Raw genomic sequence first — 25,858 nt, 5'->3', positions numbered from 1 at the left:
TCATATCCACCGGGCAGGATTCAGAGCACAGGTGGTTGGTGTGCCATCTTTGGTGATACTGAACCGAAACAGAAACCAAAACCAAAACCAAAACATATCAAAGAGCAAGCCACTCTCCGAGAGTGCTGGAAATCACCAGCTTCTCATTCGATGCACAGCTGTCTTTCTGCCCAGACCTGAAAAGCCACATGGCTAGCCGGAGGGAGGGAGGGAGGGCTGAGCAGAGACGCAGGCCGCAAGGTGAGCCTGTGCGTGTGCACACCGAGTGGACCCGGATCCAGGTGAGACGGGGACACGTCTGAGAAGCCAGCGGACCCTACGGGCATCCCCTGGGCAAGCGACTCCTGTCCCTGAGTGAGGCTCAGCTGGGCCATCCCAGAATGCAGGATGAGCCCCTATGTGGGGGAGGAGCCCAGAGCAGCAAATGAGAACAAGGGGACTTCAAAATCACTCATGAGAAATGAAATACAAAATGAGTCTGTCTTGTGCAAAAAAGAATTTTGAAGTCCACGCATACTTTCTTCCTAACAAGCATTTTCCATGGGCTTTTTGTTAAAGGTTTGCTTGTCTGGAAGGCAGAGTGACAGAGAGAGTGAGACGGCTTCCATCCACGGGTTCACCCCCCAGATACCACACAATAGATGGGGCTGGGACAGGCCAAAGCCAGGAGCCCGGAATTCCATCCTGCTCTCCCACTCTGCTCCCTTCCCAGGATACGTGACCAAGAAGCTGGCTCGGAAGCAGAGGAGCCAGGACTCAAACCAGCACAGTGATAGGGAATACAGAATGCCTGTCCCTTCCATGAGCTTTGAGTTTGTGTGGACTTCAAAATACTTTTGCAGGGGCCAGCGCTGTGGCGCAGCGGGTTAATACCCCGGCCTGAAGCACTGGCATCCCATATGGGCGCTAGTTCAAGACCCAGCTGCTCCACTTCCGATCCAGCTCTCTGCTGTGGCCTGGGAAAGCGGTGGAAGACGGCCCAGGTCCTTGGGCCCCTGATCCCACGTGGGAGACCTGGAAGAAGCTCCTGACTCCTGGCTTTGGATCGGTTGCAGACAATTGGGGAATGAACCATCGGATGGAGGACCTCTCTCTCTCTCTTTCTCTCTGGGTAACTGACTTTCAAATAAACAATCTTAAAAAGAGAGAGAGAGAGAGAGAGATCACAGGGCTGTGTTTTGTGCCCTGCTTGGCTGCATAAGAGCTGTGAGCCAGCAGCGAAGCATCACCCTCCCTGGGGTACAGTTTTCTTCTCAGTAAGCAGAGCTGAAAGCAGCCCCACGGAGACTGGCGCTGTGGCGCAGCCGCCATCCCTTCTCAGGGCACCAGTTCAGGTCCTGGCTGCTCTGCTTCCAACCCAGCTCCCTGGTGATACGTGGGAAGCAGCAGAAGGTGGCCCACGTGCTTGGGCCCCTGCACCCACGTGGGAGACCCAGACGGAGTTCCTGGCTCCTAGCACAATCTGGGTTGTGAACCAGCAGATGGGCGATCGATCGATCAATCTCTCTCTCTCTCTCTCTCTCTGTGTCCCTCCCTCTCCCTCTCCATTCCTTTCAAATAAATAAGTAAATCTTTATAAAAACTGTGAATATAAATGTATATATGCTATATGTGGGTAGGTACATCATTTTTATTCTAAGTATGTTAAATCTTCTCCCCTACACTTCCCCACTTCATGGTGGGGTTCTGCCTCCTTTAATCACAACATTACCCACTAGAAGAGAAACCGGATATTACCGGCTCCTCGTCTGTATGCACCTGCTGCGCTCAGGCACACAGGGGGCCGCGGTACCGGGAACTGCTGATGGCGGAATGATTCACCTTGCAGTGAGAGGACAGAACGGGGAGCGTGGGAAGGTGCACACCTGTGCAGACAGCACCCCCGCCCCCTTGCCACGCCGCATCACAGCTTCAGCGCAAAGGCCAGAGGAGCCGACTACTCGGCACTGTGAGACGCGAGTCGTCTGGGAAGATACTCTGACCCCTGAAAGCATTGTTCTGAACAGCAGTGTTACACACAGGTTGAATTCACCCCGGAAAACTCCGCCCAAAAGGAGCAGCAACCCACTGGCAAGGCCTACGCTGGTCTCACCCACAGGAAGCCCGAAGGCAAGATTATCTTCTAATGTCCCTGGCAGATCTGAAGCCCACACATTCCCAGGCTTGGCCCAGCGCAGGGAAACATCCCTCAACTCCAAGATCACCAGCTGGCATCACCATGACAATAAAACAGGAAATAATCGCCGTAGCCTCCACCTCTTTTCTTATCCAAGGATACAATAAAAGGGGACTCTACCTGTCGTGTTGTCCAAAGAATCGGGCGTCAACCTGCCCGTCTTTATCCCTCAGAGCTTTGGCAGGCCAGAACGGAAAGCCCTTCAGCTTTGCCCAGACCAGAGGGTGAGGGTTGCTCTAGGAAAAGAAAAGACACAGTTTGGATGTGTTTGGCAGCAAGGTGCACCCCGAGGAGAGAGCCGGTGGAAGGGGGTTCGGGCCGGCAGATGGAAAAACCAGTTTCCATCAGGGCCAGGTCCAGACGTGGGACCAGAACTGCAAAGGGGCTTAAGTGGGGAGCCTCAGAACGAAACGCTGGCAGAACCAGCTTAGGCCCTGGCTGCGCTGTATGACCTGGCTGGCCAGGAGCCGGACAGCTCACCATCCTGTGCCACATGGGCACAGCCACCCCAGCCCCGGCACGCTGGATGAAGCGTGCATGGTGCCAGCACGCACTGAGGGGCGGCCCAAGCCCCCGATTACTCTTCATCGGGGCCCAGAGCCTCAGCTGCTCACGTGTGCACCTCCGAGGGCAGGAAGAGATGAACACAGCTCAGGATTCTCACGTTACTTGGTCCATCTCTGCACCTGACCCAGTGCCCCCCACCTCCCTCCCACGCCGACAATACATTTTTCTCTGCACAGCTCCAGCCTGCAGAAGGCAGACCCCTGGGGGACACTAAGATGACTTTCTTCACCCCCAAAAAAAAACACAGCTGGAGAGACCATGGAACTGATCCAGAGAAGAATTCACAAACATCGTAAAACAGGTGCACACGATGTGTGAACACACTGGCGGGAGGCTCGTGTCACCTCCCCCCCCCCCGCCGCCGCGTCCCACACCTCGGTGAGCTACCTCAGACTCTGCCCCACGCCGATGCCCGAGGGAATCAAGTACACCGTGATGTCATTTCCGGGGCCCAGCAGCGTGGACCACCCAGGCTCCTATCACTCCCCATTTTCAAACTTCATCCCCAAGTCCCCGGGAGACAGCTGTGCCGCGGTCACCACCGGAGCTCAGGGGTCAAACAAGGCAAGCAACCCAACTTACACAAGGCTCACAAAACCAGTTATCTCGCTTCTGGCAGGCAGCCAGGTAACATTCTGGACAGACTTCAATTTCATTCATCTGCAAAGCAAAAACACATTAGAACGTGGCACTCCACAGCAACCAATACACAGGACCCCGCTGACCAAGCAGAGCCCACAGCAGGAACTCCTCCAAGGTGAACCGACGCCCACCTTGTCACCCCCTCTGGGTCACACCCCGGCCATCCACCCCGGCCCGCCAGTCTCTACTCTCCCCTGGGTGACTGTCCATCCCCAACCCGGCAGCCAGGGTCCTCCTTAACACGCAGGGACCCCATCTTGCGCTCCCCCTGCCTAAGCCTTCCCAAGGACTCCCCAGGGGCCCGGTGGTTCTTCCTCAGAGCAGGCTAACTCCTCCCTCCCCTCACCACCTCCAGGCAGGGCTGGCAGTCAGGACTGGGGACACGGAGGGATCCGTGCAGGGTCCCCATCTGTCAACAGTGCCAGGTTGAGGAACTCACAACAGAATCTAAACCGAGGGCTGGTGCTGAAGCATAGCGAGTTAAGCCATGGCCTCTGACACCCATTATGGTTCCTACCCATCTCCCTGCTGGTGGCCTGGGAAAGCAGCAGAAGGTGGCCCAAGTGCTTGGGCCCCTGCACCCACGTGGGAGACCAGGAGGAAGCTCCTGGCTTGAGCCTGGCCCAGCCCCGGCCGTTGCAGCCATTTGGGGAATGAACCAGCAGATGGAAGATCCATCTCTCTCTCTCCCTCCCTCCCTCTCTCTCTCTCACTCACTCTGCCTTTCAAATAAAGAAAATCTTTTTAAAAAAAATCTAGCGGGCACCGCGGCTCACTAGGCTAATCCTCCGCCTAGCGGCACCGGCACACTGGGTTCTAGGCCCGGTTGGGGCGCCGGATTCTGTCCCGGTTGCCCCTCTTCCAGGCCAGCTCTCTGCTGTGGCCAGGGAGTGCAGTGGAGGATGGCCCAAGTGCTTGGGTCCTGCACCCCATGGGAGACCAGGAAAAGCACCTGGCTCCTGGCTCCTGGCTCCTGGCTCCTGCCATCGGATCAGCGCGGTGCACCGGCCGCAGCGCGCCGACCGCGGCGGCCATTGGAGGGTGAACCAACGGCAAAGGAAGACCTTTCTCTCTCTCTCTCTCACTGTCCACTCTGCCTGTCAAAAAAAAAAAAAAAATCTAAACAATCTGATTGGTTCCCCCACGGCCACGTGCAATGTGGCCTCTGCCCACCAGCCTGAGCTCACCTTGGCTTCCTGCCGGCCTCACTGGCCTCGCCTGCTTGCCCAGCTCAGTTCGTACACATCTCTAACCATGGTGTTCACCAACACCAAACCCCTCTTTCATTCCCACTGATGAACATCTGAAGGCTCGGTCACTGGTTTATGGTCCACCCCCCACGCCCCTGGGGCAACCTCCTGGCTCAGAACTGAAGCCCCTCTTGATGAGAAACAAAGCGAAAGCCCCGCCAGTGACACAGTCACCGACACACAGATTAACGTGTGCTGCAGACGCAGCGTGCGCGGACATCCTCGGTGCCCCATGAGGACGAACTCAGACCCTCCACAAACCCCAGCGGTGCACTACCGTTATTCCCACTTAGAGAGGGGGAAAATGAGGCCCAAGGAGCAGAGCAACCTGCCCCAGGGGTCAGCGGGGCCAAGCGGTGGGGCCAGGCTCCTAAGTGCAGGCACCTGCCCGCTGCACTGTAGCTGCCGTAGCCTTCCCACCACTGTCCGCCCTGTTCCGTCTCCTGTCATCAGGCGAGTACCATGCACCCAACAGGAGCTCAGGAATTACCCAGAAGACCAACTGACCTAACAGGTCAATGAACAGACGACGAACAAATGAACAAACAGCAGAATGCAGCGCCTCCTTCCACCCAATGCCGCCAGGAAAACAAACACACGGAGACTTTTTACGTCAGAACGTCCGGTATTGGGAGGGACACAGCAGGGCTCCCAGGCTCGTCCACTCCTGGCTGCTCCACAAGCTGTCTACAGCTCTTCCAGAAAACAATCAAGAGACGCCTGCCCGCAGCCGTGGCCCCGCTCATGACCTCTGCCCTGGCAACTGTATTTCTAAAACTTACACTAAGGGCTGGCGCCACAGCTCACTAGGCTAATCCTCCGCCTGCGGCGCTGGTACCCCGGGTTCTAGTCCCGGTTGGGGCACCGGTTCTGTCCACTCCAGCTCTCTGATGTGCCCCGGGAGGGCAGTGGAGGATGGCCCAGGTCCTTGGGCCCTGCACCCGCACGGGAGACCTGGAGGAGGCGCCTGGCTCCTGGCTTCGGATCAGCGCAGCGCGCCAGCCGTAGCAGCCATTTGGGGAGTGAACCAACAGGAAAAGGAAGACCTTTCTCTCTGTCTGTCTCCCTCACTGTCTAACTGCCTGTCAAAAATAAATAAATAAATAAATAAATAACACTTACACTAGGGAAGCGCAATGACATGCATCACCCTGCTGCTAAAATGCTGATAACCTGGGCACTGCCTAAATGGTGAAAGAGCAGTCCGCAGATAAATACCCAAGGGCTGCAAGGCATACTATGCAGCCAAGAAAACTTTTGTTCATCCTGGGGAAAACAGAAAATACACAAACTGAACTTGGTGACAAGCAGAATATGAAACTCTAAGTAGGAGCCTGTTGCCTGTATACGTTGTGGCAGCCTGCAGTGTCGGCATCCCATACAGGAGCCGGGTTCTAGTCCCGGCTGCTCCACTTCCAGTCTAGCTCCTTGCTAATACACCTGGGAAAGCAGCAGATGGCCCAAGTGCTGGGGCCCCTGTGCCCACATGGGAGACCCAGAAGAAGCTCCAGGCTCCTGGCTTCAGATCAGCCCAGCTCTGACTATTGCAGCCATTCGGGGAATGAACCAGCAGTTAGGAGACCCCTCTCTCTCTCTGCCTCTCTGTAACTCTGACTTCCAAATAAATAATAAGTCTTAAAAAAAAAAAAAAAAAAAAAAAAAAACAACTCTACATAAACAGACAGGGAGCGATGCCACTGGTATTCAAACACAGTTTCTTCTACATGAATGAATGAATGAATGAATGATGGGGTAGTGAATGGCGGCCACAGGTTGAAGGCTGGTGCACCTCAGTGTTTCATTCTTATGATGGGACTCTGATGACGCAGGCCTCCCACCCACACTTCACCTGACAGCCAGCCCCACAACCACAGGGCCTCACAGCCCAGCAGCCCGCAGGGCCCACTCCCACCACATAAGAAGGGACGGATTCTCCAAGAGACCAGGCCACTCTGACAGACGATAGAGACCCTGCCTCCAAAAGTTAAAGCCCCAAGAGGACTCGCAGGGCTCTGAATTCAATGCCACAGACACAGGTCAGGGTCACAGCAACAATGGTGCTGTCCAGGCCACCAGGAAGACTCAGAGGTGAGCCCATTTCTTCTTCCCTTCCGTCACTGCTCCGGCAAGCGTGGCTGATAACACAGTGGGGGCCTTCTTCGTTGCGTTCCTGTTTCTTGAAGACAGAGGATACCGTCTGTACCTCCCGAATCTACAGACACCGCAGATTTCCACGGAGCGACGTCGCAAAAGGAAACCTTAGCCGCCCCGACCCTTCAGTCCAGAAACTTCTAAATGGGTCGTTGGGAAACACGTACCTCGTGCTCACAGATTTTGATGACTACTTTTGCTATCTGCGTCAATTTATGATTTCCTAAAGGAATAAGAAAATAGGGTTAATTCTAATGGAAACACGCGTGCGTCCGCTAACAACCTTTGAACCCACTTTCCCCCAGGATTAAGACGCGAGGGTTAAAAACCAGAAGCTTCTGGCTCCCAAAAATATTTCAAACTCTGTGACTTCTCCCATCCAAGTCAACCAAGCTTTGGTGGGTCAACGTCGTTTTCTGCGAAACGCACTTTGTAGGAGTTTTCCAACCGATCACCGATTCCTTTTTGAAAAGGGCTTTGGCATTCTAAAGGCTCCAGTGAGTGGGAGGGGGCCTCATTCAACCCTTCATTTCAGATTCTAACCGAGAAGGGTGTGCGGAAAAGCAGTTCCATGTTAGCGTCTCTAGGTCACTGAATTAACAGGCAGGCCAGGGGCCCCGGAGAACACTCAGCCAGTGGCGTGGGCATCCGGCCCCACTTTGAACTCTAAATCCTTCACCTCTGCACAAAACCAGAGGAAGACAAAGGTCCAACGGTCGCTTTTTTTTTTTTGATCTGGTATTTTCAGAAACTGTTGACAAGAATTCACACACACACACACACACACAACCTGTATTTGTGGCTTCCCTTGAAAACTCAGGACATCAGATAACTCTGTACCCCTCCGGCACAGGAGCCACCCACAGCGGCCTCTCCAGACCAGGTAGAAGGCCGTGACCTCCGTTAGCCAGAGCCCACCTCATGCCCGTGGTCATCCTGGCTTGTGCTAGGATTGTTTGTTCACCTGACCTCAACCACGGGTATGAGCACAGAGCCCTTTCCATACGCTTTTGTTTGTCACCTTCATATAAATCCTCACTGCCTAGTGCCTCTTCTCCCACCCCAGCACCCCTAGCTCTGCTACAGAGCTAATGATGCAAGCACCTAAAACAGACACGTACCCGCCCCTATACCTTTCTGCAAACGCCAGGGAGCAGTCTTTCCAGGCCCAAAGGAACAGGGTGCGGGAGGGGAACAAGACACGGTGGTCTGCAGTTAAGAGAGCTCACAGCCTAGCGAGCAACTCAGACACACAACAGCATCATTCAGAAACTGACAAATGCTGCCATGCCCAGCGAGCGTGGCCCGGGACACCAGCAAAGGCTTCTGGGAGGACTGAGAGGCTGAGCCGGAAAGATGAGGATGCAGGAAGGCAAAGCTAGGAAGAATGACTCAGCAGGAGTAAGCACCAGGGGACCAGGGGACCACAGAAACGGGGCAGGGGGACCCGGGAAGACAGCTCAGCAGGTAGACAGGAAGAGGGGAAGCTGGAGGAGCAGAGGACATGCCAGAACGGGAGAGGAACGAGGAAATTCACTAGGCCAGGAGGCTAAATCCTCTACATCCACCGAAACACAACAGACAGAACATCAGCCAGAAGACAAGAAAACTGTAATTCAATACCCAACTTTCAAAATGAGCCAAAGATTGGACCGTTTTACCCACAAAAAAGCTATACACATCACTATCAAACACATTAAAAGATGCTCAATACCAGTAAGCCATTAGGAAAAGGAAAATTCAAATGACCACAGCACCTCACACACTGAAGAGCTGGTAAGGACGTGGGCAGGGAGACCACACACACACACACACACACGTTGGTAGAGTGCAAAATGATACAACTGCCTGCAAAAACGGCCTGGCAGAATCCCTCATAAATATAAACCTGCTCAATGACCCAGCAACACCACTGCCAGGTATCACCCCTGAGAAATGAAAACATAAGGACCTGTACAAGGAAATTCACAGCAGCTTAAATTCTAACACCCGAAAGCTGGAACCAGCCCAAGTATTAACACCAACAAAGGAACGGATAGATTGTGTTATGTGTGTAGTGAAAAACCACTCAACAAAGAACAAACAGCCCCAACACGAGACGAATCCCAAAAACACAGGACACTGCGAAAACAGCCAGCCACTGGGAGCTCTCTCTGTAACTCCACGAACAGGATATTCCAGGAAAGAAAGCAATCCAGAGTAACGGGAAGCAGAACTGCGGCTCCCTTGAAGGACCAGGCTTGCTGGAAAGGAGCAAACAGAAATGCAGCAGGCAGCACTGTGGTGCAGGGTGGGGGAAGCCGAGAGCAGGTTCAAGTCCCGACTGTTCTGTCAACACTCCAGCCCCCTTGCTAATGCATATGGGAAAGCAGTGGGTGAGGGTCCAAGTGCTTGAGCCCCTACCACCACGTGGGAGACACTAATGGAGTTCCAGACTCCTGGCTTCAGCCCTGGCTATAGCGTGGTGGAATGAGAAGGCCACGCCAAGATGGCCGCTGGCAATGGAAACTGCCTGGCAACAGGCTGTGATTGGATGGTTTCAGAAACCACAGGACAACGGAGCCTGACTGGCAACAGGGTGTGATTGGATGGCTCTGGAAACCACAGGACAACAGAGCCTGACTGGCAACAGGGTGTGATTGGATGGCTTCGGAAACTGCCTGGCAACAGGCTGTGATTGGTTAGGGCACAGACTGCCCCTTGACTGGATTGGCTGCCTTGGCTATATAAGCTGCTGTACCAACTGAAATGAGTCTGTGGGCTGCTCGCCTCTGGCCCACTTTTACCCGACTCCTCGGGTCTGTGTGGTGACTCCACGCCTCTTGCCCCCACCACGCTCCTCCTCTCAGAACAAATCCACCTCAACACTATAGTGGGCATTTGGGGAGTGAATCAGCAGATCAAAGATCAACCCTGCCTAAATGTCCAATGACATCTGGGAACATCTGTCAAGGCAACCAAATACACATACAAAACCTGTTTTATTGTATGCAATTACAGCTTCACTAAAGAAAGGTTCTGTAAACAATAGTAAGATAAGCAGCACCCTGGGCCCACAGCCACTAGCACAGCAGCTCCCACCTTAACAGGCCGGGAATCGCTAACCTGTTCACACACACCAGCAATCCAGGAACACTGTTCTCAGTCCTCGCTCTGAGACACGCAAGCAGCAGCCTGCTTTTTCCAAAGGCGGGGAGAACGTGGAACACACGGCACAGACAACGCGCACGGCACAGACGACGCGCACACCCTCGGTCGCCGGCGCGGCCACTCACCCCCATTATAAATGATGCAATTGTGTAAGATCCACTTGGCATCCGCCAGGAAGGCTTCCGTGCAGCCGTACATTTTCTTCTTAGCATTCTGGGAAGAAAAGCCACAGAGCGTCACCCCCGGAGTCAGCACCAGCCCCGGCAAGACCCCCGCACCCCAGGCGATGTGGTTAGCAGGCCTGTGCCTACCTCGCTCATGCTCTCACCCGGGGCTCGAGAGGCCACTGTTTTGGAGGTCTCTAACCCTACCTCACTGACCCACCACACTAACGTGATCTGCTTCACCGGGGGCTGCTGCCACGTACCAGGCAGCTCCCTCTGATGGACCCTGCGTGGCTTTTCGTAGCCACGTGGTCTGCACAGGCCAAGCCGACTGTTAGCTCAGTGCAGTCCTGCTCATCAGCCCCACTCCACGGAAGGCGACACGGAGGTAAGTTAAGGAGCCCCCCTCCGTTCCAAAGCTGTCGGCTGATGAAGCGAAGGTTCCAGCCCTGCCTTTGTAGACTGCCTTCCCTCGCCCACTCCACCATGAGTAAAACCTGCTGGGATTATTCACTGCTTGGGGGCTGGCAGTGAAGGTGAATGTGAAACAATGCTGCCTCCTCATGGGTGGTTTTTATTACCTATATTGTGTTGCTACCACAGTCTGAAAATCAGCTCCGATACGCACAATCTACAATGTAAGTTGATTTTGTTCATCCTGGAATGTTGGCATGAATTTTTAAAAACACCTTCAGGCATTAAAGAAATATCCTTAACAGAAGAGTACGCCAAGCTCTAAGAAGCCACATCTTTATTGCTAATTCAGAGATTTCCCAGACACTTAATTTTCTCTTCTTCCTCCTGCTGTTCTCATTAGCACCTCCGACAGACAGAGAAGAGAGGGGAGGCACCCATCAATCACATCGCTAATTCTCGAGAACTACGACTCTTGTGGGCGAAAAGCTAGAATCACTCGCAGCAGCATCGTCAGTGAGTGTTCACACTCCACTGCCATCCGTGGGGGAAGGCTACAGTACGGAGGGGAGAAGTCAGGGGATCGAGAGTTCGGAGCGGGGAAATGCGGAGAAATAATCTAGCTTGGGTAGCAGCCTGGGAGGTGGCGGAGGCTGCCGAGTCATCTCGGGAACTGTGGGCTCTAACGCGGAGGCCCTCGGATGGACGCCAACCTTTTCCAAGGTGCAAAGGTCCATGGGATGGAAAATGTATTCCGCATAGTCAGGGTGCTGCTCCAAGGGCACGGGCTTCTGAAACGCGTCTGTCTGCAGAAGAGAAGATACACAGGCAAAACCCGTCACTGCTGTGGAAGCCCACCACGGACGCCCAGAGGGCGCAGAACTGATGACAACTCTTCAGACAAGACGGGTCTAGAAGCTTCCACAAAGGGTAACGCTGGGAGCTCCAAGTCGGGTCCACTTTCTACTGTTGACTGGTTATTGAAACTCGGGGGCCCAGCTGCATTTGGGTTTTGCATTTTATTTTCAATAGGACCCAATGTAATAGGTCCACTCCACTCCAAGACTGACAATACACGACTATACTATGAAACCTGGACCCGTCTGTACCCTGCAGATGTCGTTAACCAAAACCAGCTGGAGGGTGACACTTGGCTGCAGCTGAAGACGACACAGAAGAGACAGCTCCTTGGGTGCCAAGGGGGGATAAAGCTTAGGGAGTGGTATTCTGCTACTCCTTTGAGAAGCCAAGTTACCTTAAATAGAGAGAGACTACAAACATTTTTCATTTTGATCCATTTTCTTAAGCCCTACTAGAATCAGGTCAAAACGCAAGGCCCAGTTTGTAGAATGCTGGTTGTGTGCCCATCAATAAAAAAAATCTAAAATACTTCATTAAAATTACAGTAATACATCTGAAGGGCTTATCTGCAGTCATCCAAGCACTCTTACCAGAATGGAAGACTAGCCACTGTAAAACCAGCAAGTCTCTGCCCTCATTGATTTCACATCAAACAATGTACATGAGAAATTATTGTTCTCTTCGATTTTTCTCTTTGCTTTCTAATTCTACAGTGTTGACAAGTTACAGGACCCAGTCTTTTATACACAGTCGTTAGCAAATGAAAATTAAGCTTCAAAAAACAGAAGTATTCCTTGTCACTGAACATAAAAATCATAATAGTTGGGACCAGCGATACGGTACAGCAGGTTAAGCCACTGCTTGGGACGCCGGCAAACCGTATCAGAGCGCCAATTAAGAGTCCTGGCTACTCTGCTTCCAATCCACCCTCCTACTAACCTGCCTGAGAGTGTAGCCGATAATGGCTCAAGAACTTGAACCCCTGCCACCCATGTGGGAGACCTGGCAGAGTTCCCAGCTCCTGACTTTAGCCTGGACCAGACCTGGCTATTGGGGCCACTTGAAGAGTAAACCAGCAGACAGAAGATCTCTCTCTCTCTTTCTACCCCTCCAACTCATCACTCTGCCTTTCAAAATCATTATAGCAGAAAAAAATTTTTGGATTTTTTTAACTGTTTTGAGGCTACATATTTTCGCTTCCAATAATTGTTTGGTTAGACAAATAAGGTCCCATTTTAACAATATCCAATTGGCATCATGGCATTAAATTTCAGAACTTAATCTGAGAGGGGCCGGCACTGCGGCGTAGCAGGTAAAGCCACCGCCTGTAGTGTTGGCATCCCTTACGGGCACCAGTTTGAGTCCCAGCTGCTCCACTTCCGATCCAGCTCTCTGCTGTGGCCTGGGAAAGCAGCAGAAGATGGCCCGAGTCCTTGGGCCCCTGCACCCACATGGGAGACCTGGAAGAAGCTCCTGGCTCTTGGATTCAGACTGGCCCAGCTCCAGCCATTGCAGCCATCTGGGAAGTGAACCAGCAGATGGAAGACTTCTCTCTCTCTCTCTCTCTCTCTCTATCTCTGAGCCTTTGCCTCTGTGTAACTCTGCCTTTCAAATAAAATAAATCTTTAAAAAAAAAAACACAAGGTATTTTCCATAATAAACATACGAAACACAGTGGCCATGGTACTCAGACCTCAGGTGGGCCAGCACCGTGAGCCACACACCTGCCCATCGGAAGAGGCCACCTTGCTTTCACACGTGGCGTTCCCTTACCGGGCACAGCCTGCACCTCAAAGCCCCTCTCAGGAGTGGAGGAACTGCCTCTCGCCAGCTGTGTCTCACGTGCAGGCTCCATCAGCAGAGCTGGGGCTCTACGCAGCTGAGCCGCTGCAACCCGCCCAGAGGGATGAGGGCTCCTTTCACAACCAATCGGAATAACCCCGCCAAGCTTCCGCTGCTTGGCAAGTCCTGGGAAACTCGTTTCGTGACACAGAGAGCTCACAACCAAGACGCAGTGGCTGCCATTGCGAAGCTCGTGTTTGACTACGGGTGTCTGGACCTGGACCCACAAGAAAGCCCACGGAGGAGCTCGGAGCAGGCAAGAGGTCGACAGGACAAACCCAGCCACCGTTTTCACGGAGTTTAGAACGAGAGGAACTTTCTTCTTACCCCTGGCTGTTTCATTTTCTGAATGGCAAACTTGAGCAGGTAGGATAACTGTTCAATGGTAAGCATTGTCATGGCTTTGCTCTGGGTCTCGATGCACTCTGCTACTGTAATTTTCTACAAGTCAAAATCATAGACAAATAAGCAGTTAGGAAACGTTAGTATCCACAGCCTCACTTCCCTTGCCACCTTCTTTTTGGTTTTTGCGCCAGGAAACTCACCCATTAGCAAGCAATTCCCATCCAATGAGCGAGGACCCCAATCTACCGGCCCCAAACGGACTTGGCGGGTAAAGCTATAAAAAGCACATCAATTCAGGTACCATCATCACAGGAAGCATTTTCACTCCTGAGGGTGACAGGACCTGAGAGAGGTGTGCATCTAAGACAGGGCCCTGAATTCTGCCAGTGTTAAAACCCTGGGATTCAGGCAGGGGCTAAGACAGGCACTGACGGTGAACACTGATCGACCACTCATCTCAACCACCTAGGGCTCTGGACTATCAGAAAGGAAAGAGACAGACTACCCTGTAGAAAGAATCCAGGGAAATGCAGTGGACCGGCATGGGCTATGACCTCGTTCTCCATCGCCACTGATGTGAACTCCACTCACAACATTCTGTCTACCGGGGCCAGTGCTGTGGCACAGCAGGTTAAGCCACTGCCAGTGAGGCCGGCATTGCAAATGTGCACCAGCTGGGAGTCCCAGCGGCTCCACTTCCAATCCAGCTCCCTGCGAGTGCACCTGGGAAAGCAGCAGAGCACAGCCAAAGTGCCTGGGCCCCTTCCACCCCTGTGGGAGACCTGGATGCAGTTCTAACTTCCTGGCTTCCGTCCAGCCCAGCCCCAGCCGTGTGGCCATCTGGGGAGTGAAGCAGCGTTTGGAAGACCTAACTCTCCCTCTCTCTCTGTTGAGTCTGCCTTTCAAGCAAATAAAATAAATCATTTTTAAAAGGGAGTATGTTTATGTCATGGGCCATGAAAGTTATTTCCTAAGACAAATTCCCATCAAAGCGGATTCAGAAAAATGGCTGAAACCAGGCTGTGCTATGAAAACCTGGCTCGGAATCCCAGGGCTTCGCAAGGGCTCTCAGTAACAGCAACAACAAAACTGTTCAACCCTGGCAACGCCAGCAAGTGCTCCCTAGCCACCTGTAGAGGGAAAGCTGAGCAGAGTTTGCTCCAATGGACCTGGATCCCAGTCCCATTCCATCTCCGGAACCTCCAAAGGGAGCTCCCCGCTGTGTGTGGTCGGCTGACAGGTGCTCAGAAGCAGAAAGAGTGGGGGATGCAAGGGCCTCACAGCTGAGCTACCAGGGCCGAACCCTCTCATGGCCCGTGTTGCCGGCCTCCCCTGGAAGCAACGTGGGGCCCTGAGTCGCAGACACACAACACCTACCTGCTTGAATTGCAGTCTGTGTCCGGCTAGCTATCCAAGGCAAACCCCAGGCTGCAAGTCACAACTCTCCCTCCCCTCCCTGCTGCCTGCCAGTGCCTGCGGTTCCCACAACACTTAAAAGTGACAGGCGAGTACTCCAGAAGCCTTTTCTGCACAGGGACTGGTGCCCCAACGCTGCCCACTAAGTCCAAGGGCAAATCGACAGGAGCAGGAGGCTGGCAGGTGAAATCCACCTGCCTGGTGCCTGCATCGCTGCACAGCAGATTCAGCTGCTGTCTGTGATGCCAGCATCCCATGTGGGCATCGGTTCAAGTCCCGGCTGCTCCACTTCCAATCCAGCTCCCTGCTAATGTGCCTGGGAAAGCAGTGGAAGACGGCCCAACTACTTGGACCCCTGCACCCACAACTCCTGGCTCCTGGCTTCAGCCCAGCCCAGCCCCAGCCATTCTGCTTTTTGGGGAGTAAACCACCGGCTGGAAGATCCTTCTGTGTCCCTCCCTCCCTCTCTAACTCTGCCTTTCAAATGAATCAAAAAATCTCTTGGGGCTGTCGTGGTACAGCAGATTAAGCATCTGCCTGTGACAACAGAATCCCATATGAGCACCAGTTCAAGACCTGGCTGCTCCACTTCCAATTCAGCTCCCTGCCAATGCGCCTGAGAAAACAGCTGAAGATGGCCAAAAGGCTTGGGCCCTGTGCCCACGTGGGAGACCTGGAAGAAGTTCCAGGCTCCTGGGTTCAGCCTGGCCCAGCTCTGTCTGCTGCAGCCATTTGGGGAATGAACCAGCAGATGGAAAATCTCTCTCTCTCTCTCTCTCCTTCCTCCTCCTCCTCTTTCTCCTTCTCCTCCTTCCTCTCTCTGTAATTCTGCCTTTCAGATAAATAAATCATCTTTTAAAAATTTTTTTAAAAAGCCTCCTGCTTGATGACAGGACACGTGAGAAGCAAGACTCGGGCTCATCTACCCATGTCGCCGGAGCCCTCAGCAGCCTCTACGGCACTGGGGGACCCAGGCCCTCAACAAGGAGACGAGAGCTGGGTTCCGAACAAACGCCAGCTGGCCCCACCTCTGGTTGCCTCCGACACGTGGAGCCACTACCTTTGTTGCAACATCTTTAAACACCAGGGAAGAGACGGTCAGGGCAAAAGAAAACGGTGCAGGCTCCACCTCCCACACCAAACGCAGTAGAATGAGGTCAGGCTTTGAACCCAGAGCAAGGCACTGCTGGGCCCAGTGTTACCCTGCAAATGTCTCTGTTGAGAGTGACGCCAAGAGAACCAGCTGCCATCTCTTGCCATTTCACAGGCAAGACACCATTTCAACGTCATCATCTTCGCGAGTGACATCATAACCTCTTCTTCCCGTACAGACGGTATCACAAAGACAGCACATGGTCTTTGCACTCCACACACAGCTTCCTCATTTAAGATTGAATTTCCAAAGTGCTTTGGAATCCAGAAGACTTTTCCCATGAAACACTTTCGTAGGCGGCTTCTTGTTGTAAGCGGCTTAGAGACGCCTAATGGCTGGGAGTCGTCAAGACCTGAAGGCGCCTCGGGAGGGTAGCAGCTCTCGTCCCTGGCTTAATGGAGAGCGTTCAGGCTTGGCCGCAAACGGAGCACGTCGGCTGCCTCCAGGATGCCCAGGACACTGCTGCCGCCAGCCCCGTAGCTGCAGCTCCCGCTGCCTGCGAAGTCTCCCCAGTGGCTGCAGGGCTCACCCTGCCCTCCCCGGCGTCAGCGCTCAGCGAGGACTTCCGCGCCTTGTGTGCTGAAGGAAGGACACATCCTGCACGCCCCAACTTGCTCTTCCCATCCTCCACTCGGGGTCTCCAGGGCACTTTTCTTCAAATTCATTACACATAACTTTATTCTGTTGTTTTACTTATTCACATCCTTTTCTGCTGACACAAGCAAAATGATCCAAGCCCGTTTTTGTACACTGTCGAATTCCCAGCACCCAACAGGCACGGGAGTGATCCTTGCTCGGCAAAAGCCGCGGTCAGATGGTCACCACATGGAACTCACAACCAAAACCGGTCTTCCCAGCTGGGCTCCAGCAGAGGATGCGAATGATGCAGGAGAAAAAAGCACCCAAAAAGACGAAAACGAGCAGAGAGTTGCAAACCGTGTGAGCTGTTGCTGATCTGCTTGTTAACTCCCAGGGCATTCAATGTAGAACCAGAGACGGCTGCAGATCTCCCAGCGACCCGAAGACCCGTGAAGCACAGAATTCAATCCTGGACGCCACTGTCTCCCACGTCGAGGCCGCTGCAGATGTCTGTCCAAAAAGGAGGTGACTGGGACAGAGCGGATGGGAGGCAAAAAAAAAGTCTCTTTTCCCTGTATCTGGATTATTTGAAAAATTAAAACTCAAAGGAAAAAAAGAGAAAGAAGAGGAAATGAGGCAGGTAACGCATTCATTCATCAGGAACTAACCTCACATTCAGGACAAAACCAGTCCCCCTCTGGTTCCGATGTCAGTCTCAGACACTTAGCGTGATAAACCCGGGGACAGAGCTCACAGCAAAGGACTTGGCCTTCCCGGTGACAAACCCAGCAGTAGAAATCATTCCGTCCGTCCTGCGGTACAACATCAACAGGGTCTGTGGTGAGTGGCTGCTTCATATAGTAAAACGGACCATGTCTTAGCTCTGACTGAAATGTAGGCAAGAAAGACAGGTGCGGTTTCAAAACAAATGTGCATTCTCAACAGGAATCTGAACAAGTACATCAGTAACAGCAAGCGCAAATTACAACGTTTCACAAATGCATTCAAACGTCAAGCGGACTGGGGGTTCCTCTACTACCCAGGCATTAACAGGTGGCTAAGTAACACAGAGCTTCTTTCTACCTTGGGAGGCCACAGACTGAAAGCTGGAATCTAAGTGACAGCCCCAGCAGGGTAACATAGTAGCTACAACCCGGGCGCCCTGGGGCTCTAATTTTCCCTCTACAGGAACCAGCTGCAGCATGGCCTTGGCCGTGTCTCCTAACCTCTCAGTATCAGTTTTCTCATCTGTAAAATGGAGACAAAAATTACCCAGCATCACGGTACTGAGCTGCGATTAAGTGGGATGACCCCACGGATGCCTTAACACCGTACCACCATGACTAACGTTGCAAACACAGTTAAAGCCCAGGAGATGGAAGTCCAAAATTGCAAAGCCGCTAGAAGTATGGCAACTGGCCTGGGAGTTTTTCAACAACAGGCATTTGGAGAACAAAGCACCTGGATCTGAGTCACCAAAAACACAGACATCTCTCTTCCAAGCCTCCAGCGCATGAAGTGCTCATGCTTATTCAGACTCCAGAATGTGGGGGACCCTGTGCTGCCCGGCAGCCGGATCTCTCACTCAGAGCAATGTTAAGATGGACCTGGTGAGGGATCCATGGCAGCCAGCCAGACTCCCTCCTGTCCCAGCACGTCAGGGAAAACATTTCTCCAATCAAGTGCTACAGAACACAGCAAAGCCAAACTCCAAACACGTAACACCACTCAGAAGAACCTGACTCAGTAGGAAAACATCAGAAACCTGAGTGGGTGTTGGCGTTGTGGCCCAGTGGGTTGAGAGAGGCCACCCAGCACCCCATACGGGAGCAGTGGTTCAAGTCCTGGCTATCCCATTTAGGAGCCAGCACCGCTGCTGCACCTGTGGAGGCAGCAGAAGATGGTCCATGGACTCAGGCCCCTGCCACCCACAGGGAGATCCAGGTGGAGTTCTGGGCTCCTGGCTTCTGTTTTGGACCAGCCCTGGACGTTATGGCCCTTTAGGGAATGAGACAGTGCATGAAGGATCTCTCTCCCTCTCTCTGTCATTCTGCCTTTCAAATCAATAAATCTTTAAACAGCCAGTGTTGTGGCACAGCAGGTGAGGCCGCCACCTGCAACTCTGATGTCCCAGATGAGTTCTGGTTCAAGCCCTGGTTGCTCCACTTCCGATCCAGCTCCCTAATGATGGCTTGGGAAAAGCAGCAGAACATGGCCCAAGTGCTTGGGCCCCTGTCACCCACGCGAGAGATCCAGATGAAGCCCCTGGTTTCAGCCTCATCCAGTCCCAGGCGTTGCAGCCATATGAGGGGTGAACCAGCCGGTGAAGATCTGTCTCTGTAACAGTGACTTTCAAGTAAATGGAAGAGTCTTTAAGACTAGGCCTAAGATAAAGGCCATATTATTAGTAACTGCATTAATTCTAAGTAACATCAGTTTTAGTCCTGGCTTAACACTTCTACATTTATTTAGTCATGTGAAAAGTAGAGTGACAGAGAAACAGAGACAGAGAGAGCGAGAGCGAGAGATCTTCCATCTGCTGATTTAGTCTCCCAATGCCCACAACAGCCAGGGCTGGACCAGGCTGAAGTCATGAGTCAGGAACTCCATCCAGGTCTCCCACATGGGTGGCAAGAGCCCAAGCATTCAAGCCATTATTTGCTGACTTCACAGGCACACTAGCAGGAAGCTAGATCAGAAACAGAGTAGCTGGGGCTCACACAACACTCTGATATGGGACGTGAGCATCCCACACAGTGGCTTAACTTGTTGCACCACCACACTTGCCCCTGCTTTATTTCACTGGCCACCGGAGAAGGTAAGCAGTCTTTTCGCTGGAAGGGCCACATGTCTTCTTCCTACCTTTTCTGAGATTTACTTATCTATTTGAAAGGCAGAGTTATAGAGAAAAAGGAGAAAGGGAGAGACAGAGAGACCAGATCTTCTAGCTGCTTGTTCATACCCCAGGTGGCCACAACAGCCAGGGCTGGGTCAGGCGGGAGCCAGGAGCTTCATCCAGGCCTCCCACGTGGGTGCAGAGGCCCAAGCACTTGGACCATGTTCTGCTGCTTTTTCCAAGCCATCATTAGGGAGCTGGATCGCAAGTGGAGCAACCAGGGCTTGAACCAGCACCCATACAGGATGAAGGCATCGCAGGCAGTGGCTTTACCCACCGCGCCACAATGCTGCCGCCCTTCCCAGCTTTTCTTAGGAACATTTAACATTCTCCAATGTCCACCCTCGCGGACAACAGGCCTCACAGATGCTTACTCGGCCAGCCTTGAGGACCAGTCCTTAGCAGCCCCACTGTCACGCCTCCCAAGCGAACAGCTAAGTCTGGCAAGTGCCATCACTTCCCCGTTTCAGTTCACCTTTTAAAATAGAGCAGCCGACTCGGCTTCCAGGGGAAACCCTCGCTGCTGCCTGCTCCGGCCACGTGACACGGGCAGCCTGTCCTGCTGTATCCACCCGACTCGCACCCAGGGAGGCGCCGGGGCAGACACGGCCTGCCTCCTTCCACAGACGGGAATGCTCCCGTACAGAGACTTCTGTGGCCTCCAGGCCCAGGGCAAGCTCCCCCGCCGGCCCTCTCTCTTCCCCGCACCCCGCACAGGCTGACACCTGACGCCACCAAGAGCCTCATGATTCAGTGAGAGCCCCAGAGATCCGGTCTGTGTTCCACAGAGCTCGGCGTAAGGCAGAGCGTCAGAGGGGGAAATGAGCAAATAAACTGGAAACCCCACGGGCGGGCCAGCAGCAGGGCTCTCAACCTGAGAGACGCGCGGGCCAGCAAACAGCTGTGGGAGCAGTCGTGCGCGGGGCCCGGGCCAGAGCCACCCCCATGCACCTACAACCGCACAACAAACACGTCTGGTGATGCTGCTAGCGCCCCCTTGCGGGGGAAGCGGCCCTGAGATCTGCTCCTATGGGTTGGTTGTGTGTTCAGGAAAACTCCAGCCCAAGGTTATGGTAGGGGCAAGGAGTCCCAGAGGGACCTGGGCGTGGGAAGAAACCCCCACTGCAAGGTGGAGGGAGGTCGGGGCTTTTCTGGGGTGCTCCTGTGGTTCCTGTAAGATGGCAGGAAGTCCTACTTCCGGCACCTGCCTTTCATTAGGTCAATAACAGGACAGGCAGAGTCATTAAGACCTAAAGGCAAGTGGGAGAATCAACTGTGACAGGGAGAGCGCATCTCCCTAACCGAGCTTCTCGGGGCCTCTCTACTAGAAGCCGGCTATTGATCCTTCAGCGTTGGCTCCCCACGAGCCCATCCCTGCCTCCCCCATCCCCCGGCCCACCCCCACGCCAGGAGGCCAGGTGTGGAGGCTGGTGGGGGGGGGGGGTGTCCCTGGTGTGGCATCCCGGGAGTGCCAGGCCACTGCAGACTCCTGGGAGGGTCCCCCCGGCGCGGGCAACAGTTCCTGTGGCTACAGACCGGCTGCCTGGCTCACCTCCTAGACAGCTACCTCCCTTGTCTGCTGTTTATCAGTGTTTCGCCAGGAACGCAATCTGATAACAAATGTGGACATTTCAAAGAGGAAAAGCCAACTTCAGGAAAAATGAGTTAGGACTGTGTTCCCGGCCGGCCAGTGAGGCCGACAGGTCGCCACCTGTGCTTGCAAGGGACACACACACAGGCTATGACACAGGTGTTCTCACTGCCCGGCTGCCCCCACACACAGGCGGGCTTCACAGAACAGGGAAAGGGCCTGTTTCTGGACACCTGAAACTAAGGAGCCAGCAACCTTTTTCTTAAGGAGAGGAAACAGTCAAATAAGTGGACCACTGCAGTGCAGTAACAGATCATATGCACAGGAAGGGATGGGCCGTGTGCCAATAAAACTTTATAAAAAACCAGACTCCAAGCACATCCGGCACACAGGCTGTAGCTGCCGGCCCCGGCCTACATCAACCAGAGAACAGGTGCTCCAGCCATGCACACAGGGAGTCCACAAGCCCCAGCTCTACACAGGCCAGGCGGGTCACCTGCATGAGTCCATCAGCCTTCGCAGCAGCTCTCGCTCTCCTGCCAGGCGTGCAGGAAACAGCGCCCAGCCCTGGGCTGAGGACTCACTGGCCATTAGCTTCGCGGAGGGCAGGCAGCAGGGAAGGGGTCATCTCCTGGGGGCAGCCCCACCCTGGCCATGTGACGGGGGCAGCCAGGCTGCCACACACCCTGTGCTGCCTCGTCTGGAGCAGCCGGCAGCCCCAGAGCTGTCCCTCTGTCTCACTCTGTCATTCTGCCTCTCAAGTAAATAAACTATTTTTTAAAGTTCTTTGTAAAACTCTCCTAACAGGGTCCAGCGCTATGGCATAGTGGGCTAATCCTCTAGCTGCACTGCCAGCATCCCATACGGGCCCTGGTTCGAGTCTCAGCTGCTCTACTTCCGATCCAGCTCTCTGCTATGGCCTGGGAAAGCAGTAGAAGATGGCCCAAGTGCTTGGGCCCCTGCACCCGCCTGGGAGACCTGGAAGAAGCTCCTGGCTCCTGGCTTCAGGTCAGCCCAGCTCTGGCCATTGTGGCCATTTGGGGGATGAACCAGAGGATGGAAGACTTCTCTCTCTGCCTCTTCTTCTCTCTCTGTCTCTCCCTCTTTCTGCATGTGACTCTACATCTCGAATAAATAAATAAAATTTCAAAAAGAAAAAAACCTCTCTTAACAGTACTCACTTCCCAAAACAGACAAAAGAGGTGCAACAGAATCCAAACTTCAAGTGCATGCCCTACCTCCACTAGTAACCACAGGTCTCTACTAAACATGGGAATGCCCGGCTTCTTTGTTTTTATAAGGTCAGAACGACTTTCTTTCTGGAACACAGAGAACGCAGAGTGAAGAACAAAAGGGAAGAGGTGGACGACATGGAAACAGGGGAAGTCTAAAGAAATGAATGCCCAGAGACCCCCAGGCAAAAGCATTGAGTAGACCAGGTGGGCTCGGTGTGAGACCACAGGGAGGGGTGAGGCATGTGGCCAATCAGAGCACAGACCTCCTGTGTCCTAAAGGGGCAGCTCTGCTCCCAGCTCTCGCTGGACTGCTCTGAATGCTACGGCCTGCATATCCAAGGTGATGGTGTGAGGAGGTGGGCCCTTGGGAAGTGACTGGGTGCTCAAGGCACAGCATTAGGAATGGGCTTGGTACCTGCATGAAAGAGACCCCAGGGAGACCCTCACCCCTTCTGCCACAGGAGGATGCAGCAAGCAGCAGCTGTCTGCAAACCAGAAGAGGGCCCTCACCAGAACCCATGACCATGGACTTCCAGAGCTGGGAGAAATCGTCTCCACTGTTGATAAGCCACCCGGCTATGGTAACTTCTTACCATAGCAACCCAAACGGACCAAGATGCTGAGTCTAAGAACTTGGAGGCCGGCGCCACGGCTCACTTGGCTAATCCTCTGCCTGTGGCGCCGGCACCCCGGGTTCTAGTCCTGGTTGGGGCGCCAGATTCTATCCCGGTTGCCCCTCTTCCAGTCCAGCTCTCTGCTGTGGCCCAGGAGGGCAGTGGAGGATGGCCCAAGTCCCTGGGCCCTGCACCTGCATGAGAGACCAGGAGGAGGCACCTGGCTCCTGGCTTTGGATTGGCGCAGTACACCGGCCGTAGTGGCCATTTGGGGGGTGAACCAACAGAAGGAAGACCTTTCTCTCTGTCTCTCTCACTGTCTATAACTCTGCCTGTCAAAAAAAAAAAAAAGAGAGAGAGAACTTGGAAACAAGATTCTCTCAACACTCCGGTCCATGTGATCTTGGGCAAGAAATCTGACGAAGTCCATCAGACTTAGAGCCAGCCCCTGCACCCACATGGGAGACCCAGATGGAGCTGCTGGCTCCCGGCTTTGGCCTAACTCAGCCCCAGCCATTGCAGCCATAGGAGAGTGAACCAACACATGGAAGACCTGTGTGCGTGTGTGTGGTATGACTCTGCCTTTTAAATAAATACATAAAATCTTTTTTTAAAAAATCAACTTCAAAACAACCCCGTGGAACGAGCAGCACCCCTCTCCTCACTGCCAGATGAAAAGGCCGGGCACAGAGAGGTTAAATCCCCCACAGCAGCCGAACAAGCCTGAGCTGGCATCTCGCTCTATAATTTTCAGACTGAAAATAGCTTCGTGCTCAGAGCACACACCTCTCGCAGGCCATGCGTTTAACCGCTGCTAGCCCTCCTCCTGCGGAAGCATCAGCCCTGCCCTGTGCCACCTCCTGTCCCTCTCGGACTCAACGGTGCTCGGGACAGAAGATGGCGCCCGAGACTCCCGCCACAGACACTGCCGGGAGAGCTTCCCTGGAAGTCGGCTAACTCGCTGCACGCGCGCTCTTCATCACAGCAGCCAGCTGCATTAGAGAATCTGAAAGCCAAGTGCCACGTGGTCTCTGACCAAGCCCTGGCTGCCCAGGTCTGGCAAAGATTCGTGCTGCCCAGGGGCTGTGCTCAACGGGCAAGAATGGAGACCACTGACCCAAGTCTACCTGGGGCACTGCCTCTCATCACAGCCCTAAGACCCATTTTACAGATGAGAAAAACTGATACCGGACAGGGAGCACACTTCAGCCCCGCCACCACCTACAGGCAGAGCTGGGCATCAATGCCACAGAGGGAGAACAACCCTTAAAAAGGGAAATTATTCCAAAGAAAAGCTCCGAACTCTAAGGGACAACATCCTTATCGTATCTGGGTCACAGTTCTACCCCCCAAAACACATCCAAAAACCCACTGGTGGTTTGGTCCTAGGCCCACTGGGAGCTGCCCTATGCAAGCGACAGTAGCGCATGCAGGTGCCAAGCAAACACCCAGCGCGCCCAGGCCTCGTCCCCCCACCCCCACCCCGGTGCCGCCGCCACTCCCGGGGGCTCCGTTACCTGCTCCTTATTGTTATTATTCAGTAAGCCGGGTTTCTTTTTCTTTTTAATGGGGCTTGTGGATGTATCCTGTGGCGAGTGGCCATTGGAGGAGTGCGGAGGGCTGGGGAACTTTCTTTTCTGGGCTGTTCTTTCCGCAGAGGCAGGATCTGAAAGAGACACAGCACCACGGGTTGTGAAGCAGTCGGGGCGGCCTCGGCCCGTCACGGAGGGTGTGCGGAGGACTGGGACACGGACCCGCGCCCTCCCGTGCCATCCCAGTGCCCCATCCCCAGCTCCTCCTCCCCCGCCTCTCCCTTCGCTGTCTCAGGGGTCACAGTCTTTCTCCAGCCGGAGCAACATCTTTCGTAAAATCTTAATGCACTCCCAAAATGGAAAAACTGGGAGACTTCACTTAATAATCGAAGTTTTGGGCTTCTATTAAAGAAAAAAAAGAGAGAGACCAGGAACTATGCCCATTTTATATGGAAATGTGCTTCCTGTCTTGCCACGGGCCCCACCCTCCCCTCCTGGGCCCCTTGTCCACAATGCCAGGACCAGGCTGATGTCACACAGGCTTCGGGATCCTTCTTATCCCCAGGAGACGTTCCTTCTCTGCTTCCATGCCCGGCAGCAAAAGCAGGAAGCCATGGAAGGTAGGCCATGGACAGACACTGCAAGGCAAGGAAGGCGCGCACACTTCCTCGTGGGAGACCAGAGCCTGGCAGGCCAGAGCACACCTGTGTACAAAGGGTGTGCCCCGCCCACCAGAAGGTTCTCTCGGCCCAGCAGGTGTTTGAGATCCTCCTCCAAAAAGACAGCATTCTCACTGCCTCTACCTCAACCCCCCAGCCCCACTCTGGCCAACCCCCCCCACCCCACCGCGTTCATCTCATTAACGCAGGTCCACGTCCAGCACCACGCAGCCGACCTTCACCTGCAAGGACAGGAATCTGCTCCATGACCCCCGGTGCCTCGGCGGCCTAGGGATGAGAGCCCGGTGACAGCCAGCACGGTGCCCCTCGCATCCCGAGGCACCAGGAGAGCAGGCAGCTCGGCTCCACCAGGAGCACAGGGCACAGGACTGGATGTGAAACCCGGAAGTGACTATTCCCAAAGACATCCCTCCTCCCCTAGCCGCACGGCTCGGGCAGGCCCCAGCACGCAGGATGTGTGGGCCTCCCCATCCCTCCACCTGCTGATGGCAAACTCCAAGTCCAACAGGGCCACTGGCAAGGCCTCTCGGGGCCTTACCTTCAATGGAAGGCTCCAGCACCTTCTGCAGACTAACCAAGGAAGACCGTGAGCGCTGGCCC

The 25,858-nt window shown here is 54.0% G+C and overlaps 1 protein-coding gene across 50 annotated transcripts in view; it reads right to left on the bottom strand.

Moving 5' to 3' along the window:
• Positions 1–25,858, bottom strand: part of ZMYND8 (zinc finger MYND-type containing 8) — a 106,349-nt gene that overhangs the window by 46,942 nt on the left and 33,549 nt on the right. For 30 of the 50 annotated variants that reach the window (XM_089307870.1, XM_089307871.1, XM_089307882.1 and 27 more), the window contains 8 exons: positions 24,564–24,712; positions 17,379–17,597; positions 13,545–13,658; positions 11,228–11,320; positions 10,062–10,149; positions 6,954–7,009; positions 3,326–3,403; positions 2,297–2,412 (listed from right to left, as the gene is read on the bottom strand). In XM_089307870.1, the coding sequence (XP_089163996.1) occupies positions 2,297–2,412; positions 3,326–3,403; positions 6,954–7,009; positions 10,062–10,149; positions 11,228–11,320; positions 13,545–13,658; positions 17,379–17,597; positions 24,564–24,712 (913 nt within the window). Of the gene's footprint in view, positions 1–2,296; positions 2,413–3,325; positions 3,404–6,953; positions 7,010–10,061; positions 10,150–11,227; positions 11,321–13,544; positions 13,659–16,180; positions 17,598–24,563; positions 24,713–25,479; positions 25,600–25,858 lie in introns of those variants that run through there. The other 20 variants (XM_089307878.1, XM_089307888.1, XM_089307886.1 and 17 more) reach the window with 5 other exon arrangements.

This window comes from Oryctolagus cuniculus, chromosome 11 (assembly GCF_051225735.1).
Source record: "Oryctolagus cuniculus isolate XC-2025 breed Fujian yellow rabbit chromosome 11, ASM5122573v1, whole genome shotgun sequence".
NCBI lineage: Eukaryota > Metazoa > Chordata > Mammalia > Lagomorpha > Leporidae > Oryctolagus > Oryctolagus cuniculus.
The sequence above is the reverse complement of the archived record's forward strand: the minus strand, read 5'-3'. Positions and strand labels throughout refer to the sequence as shown.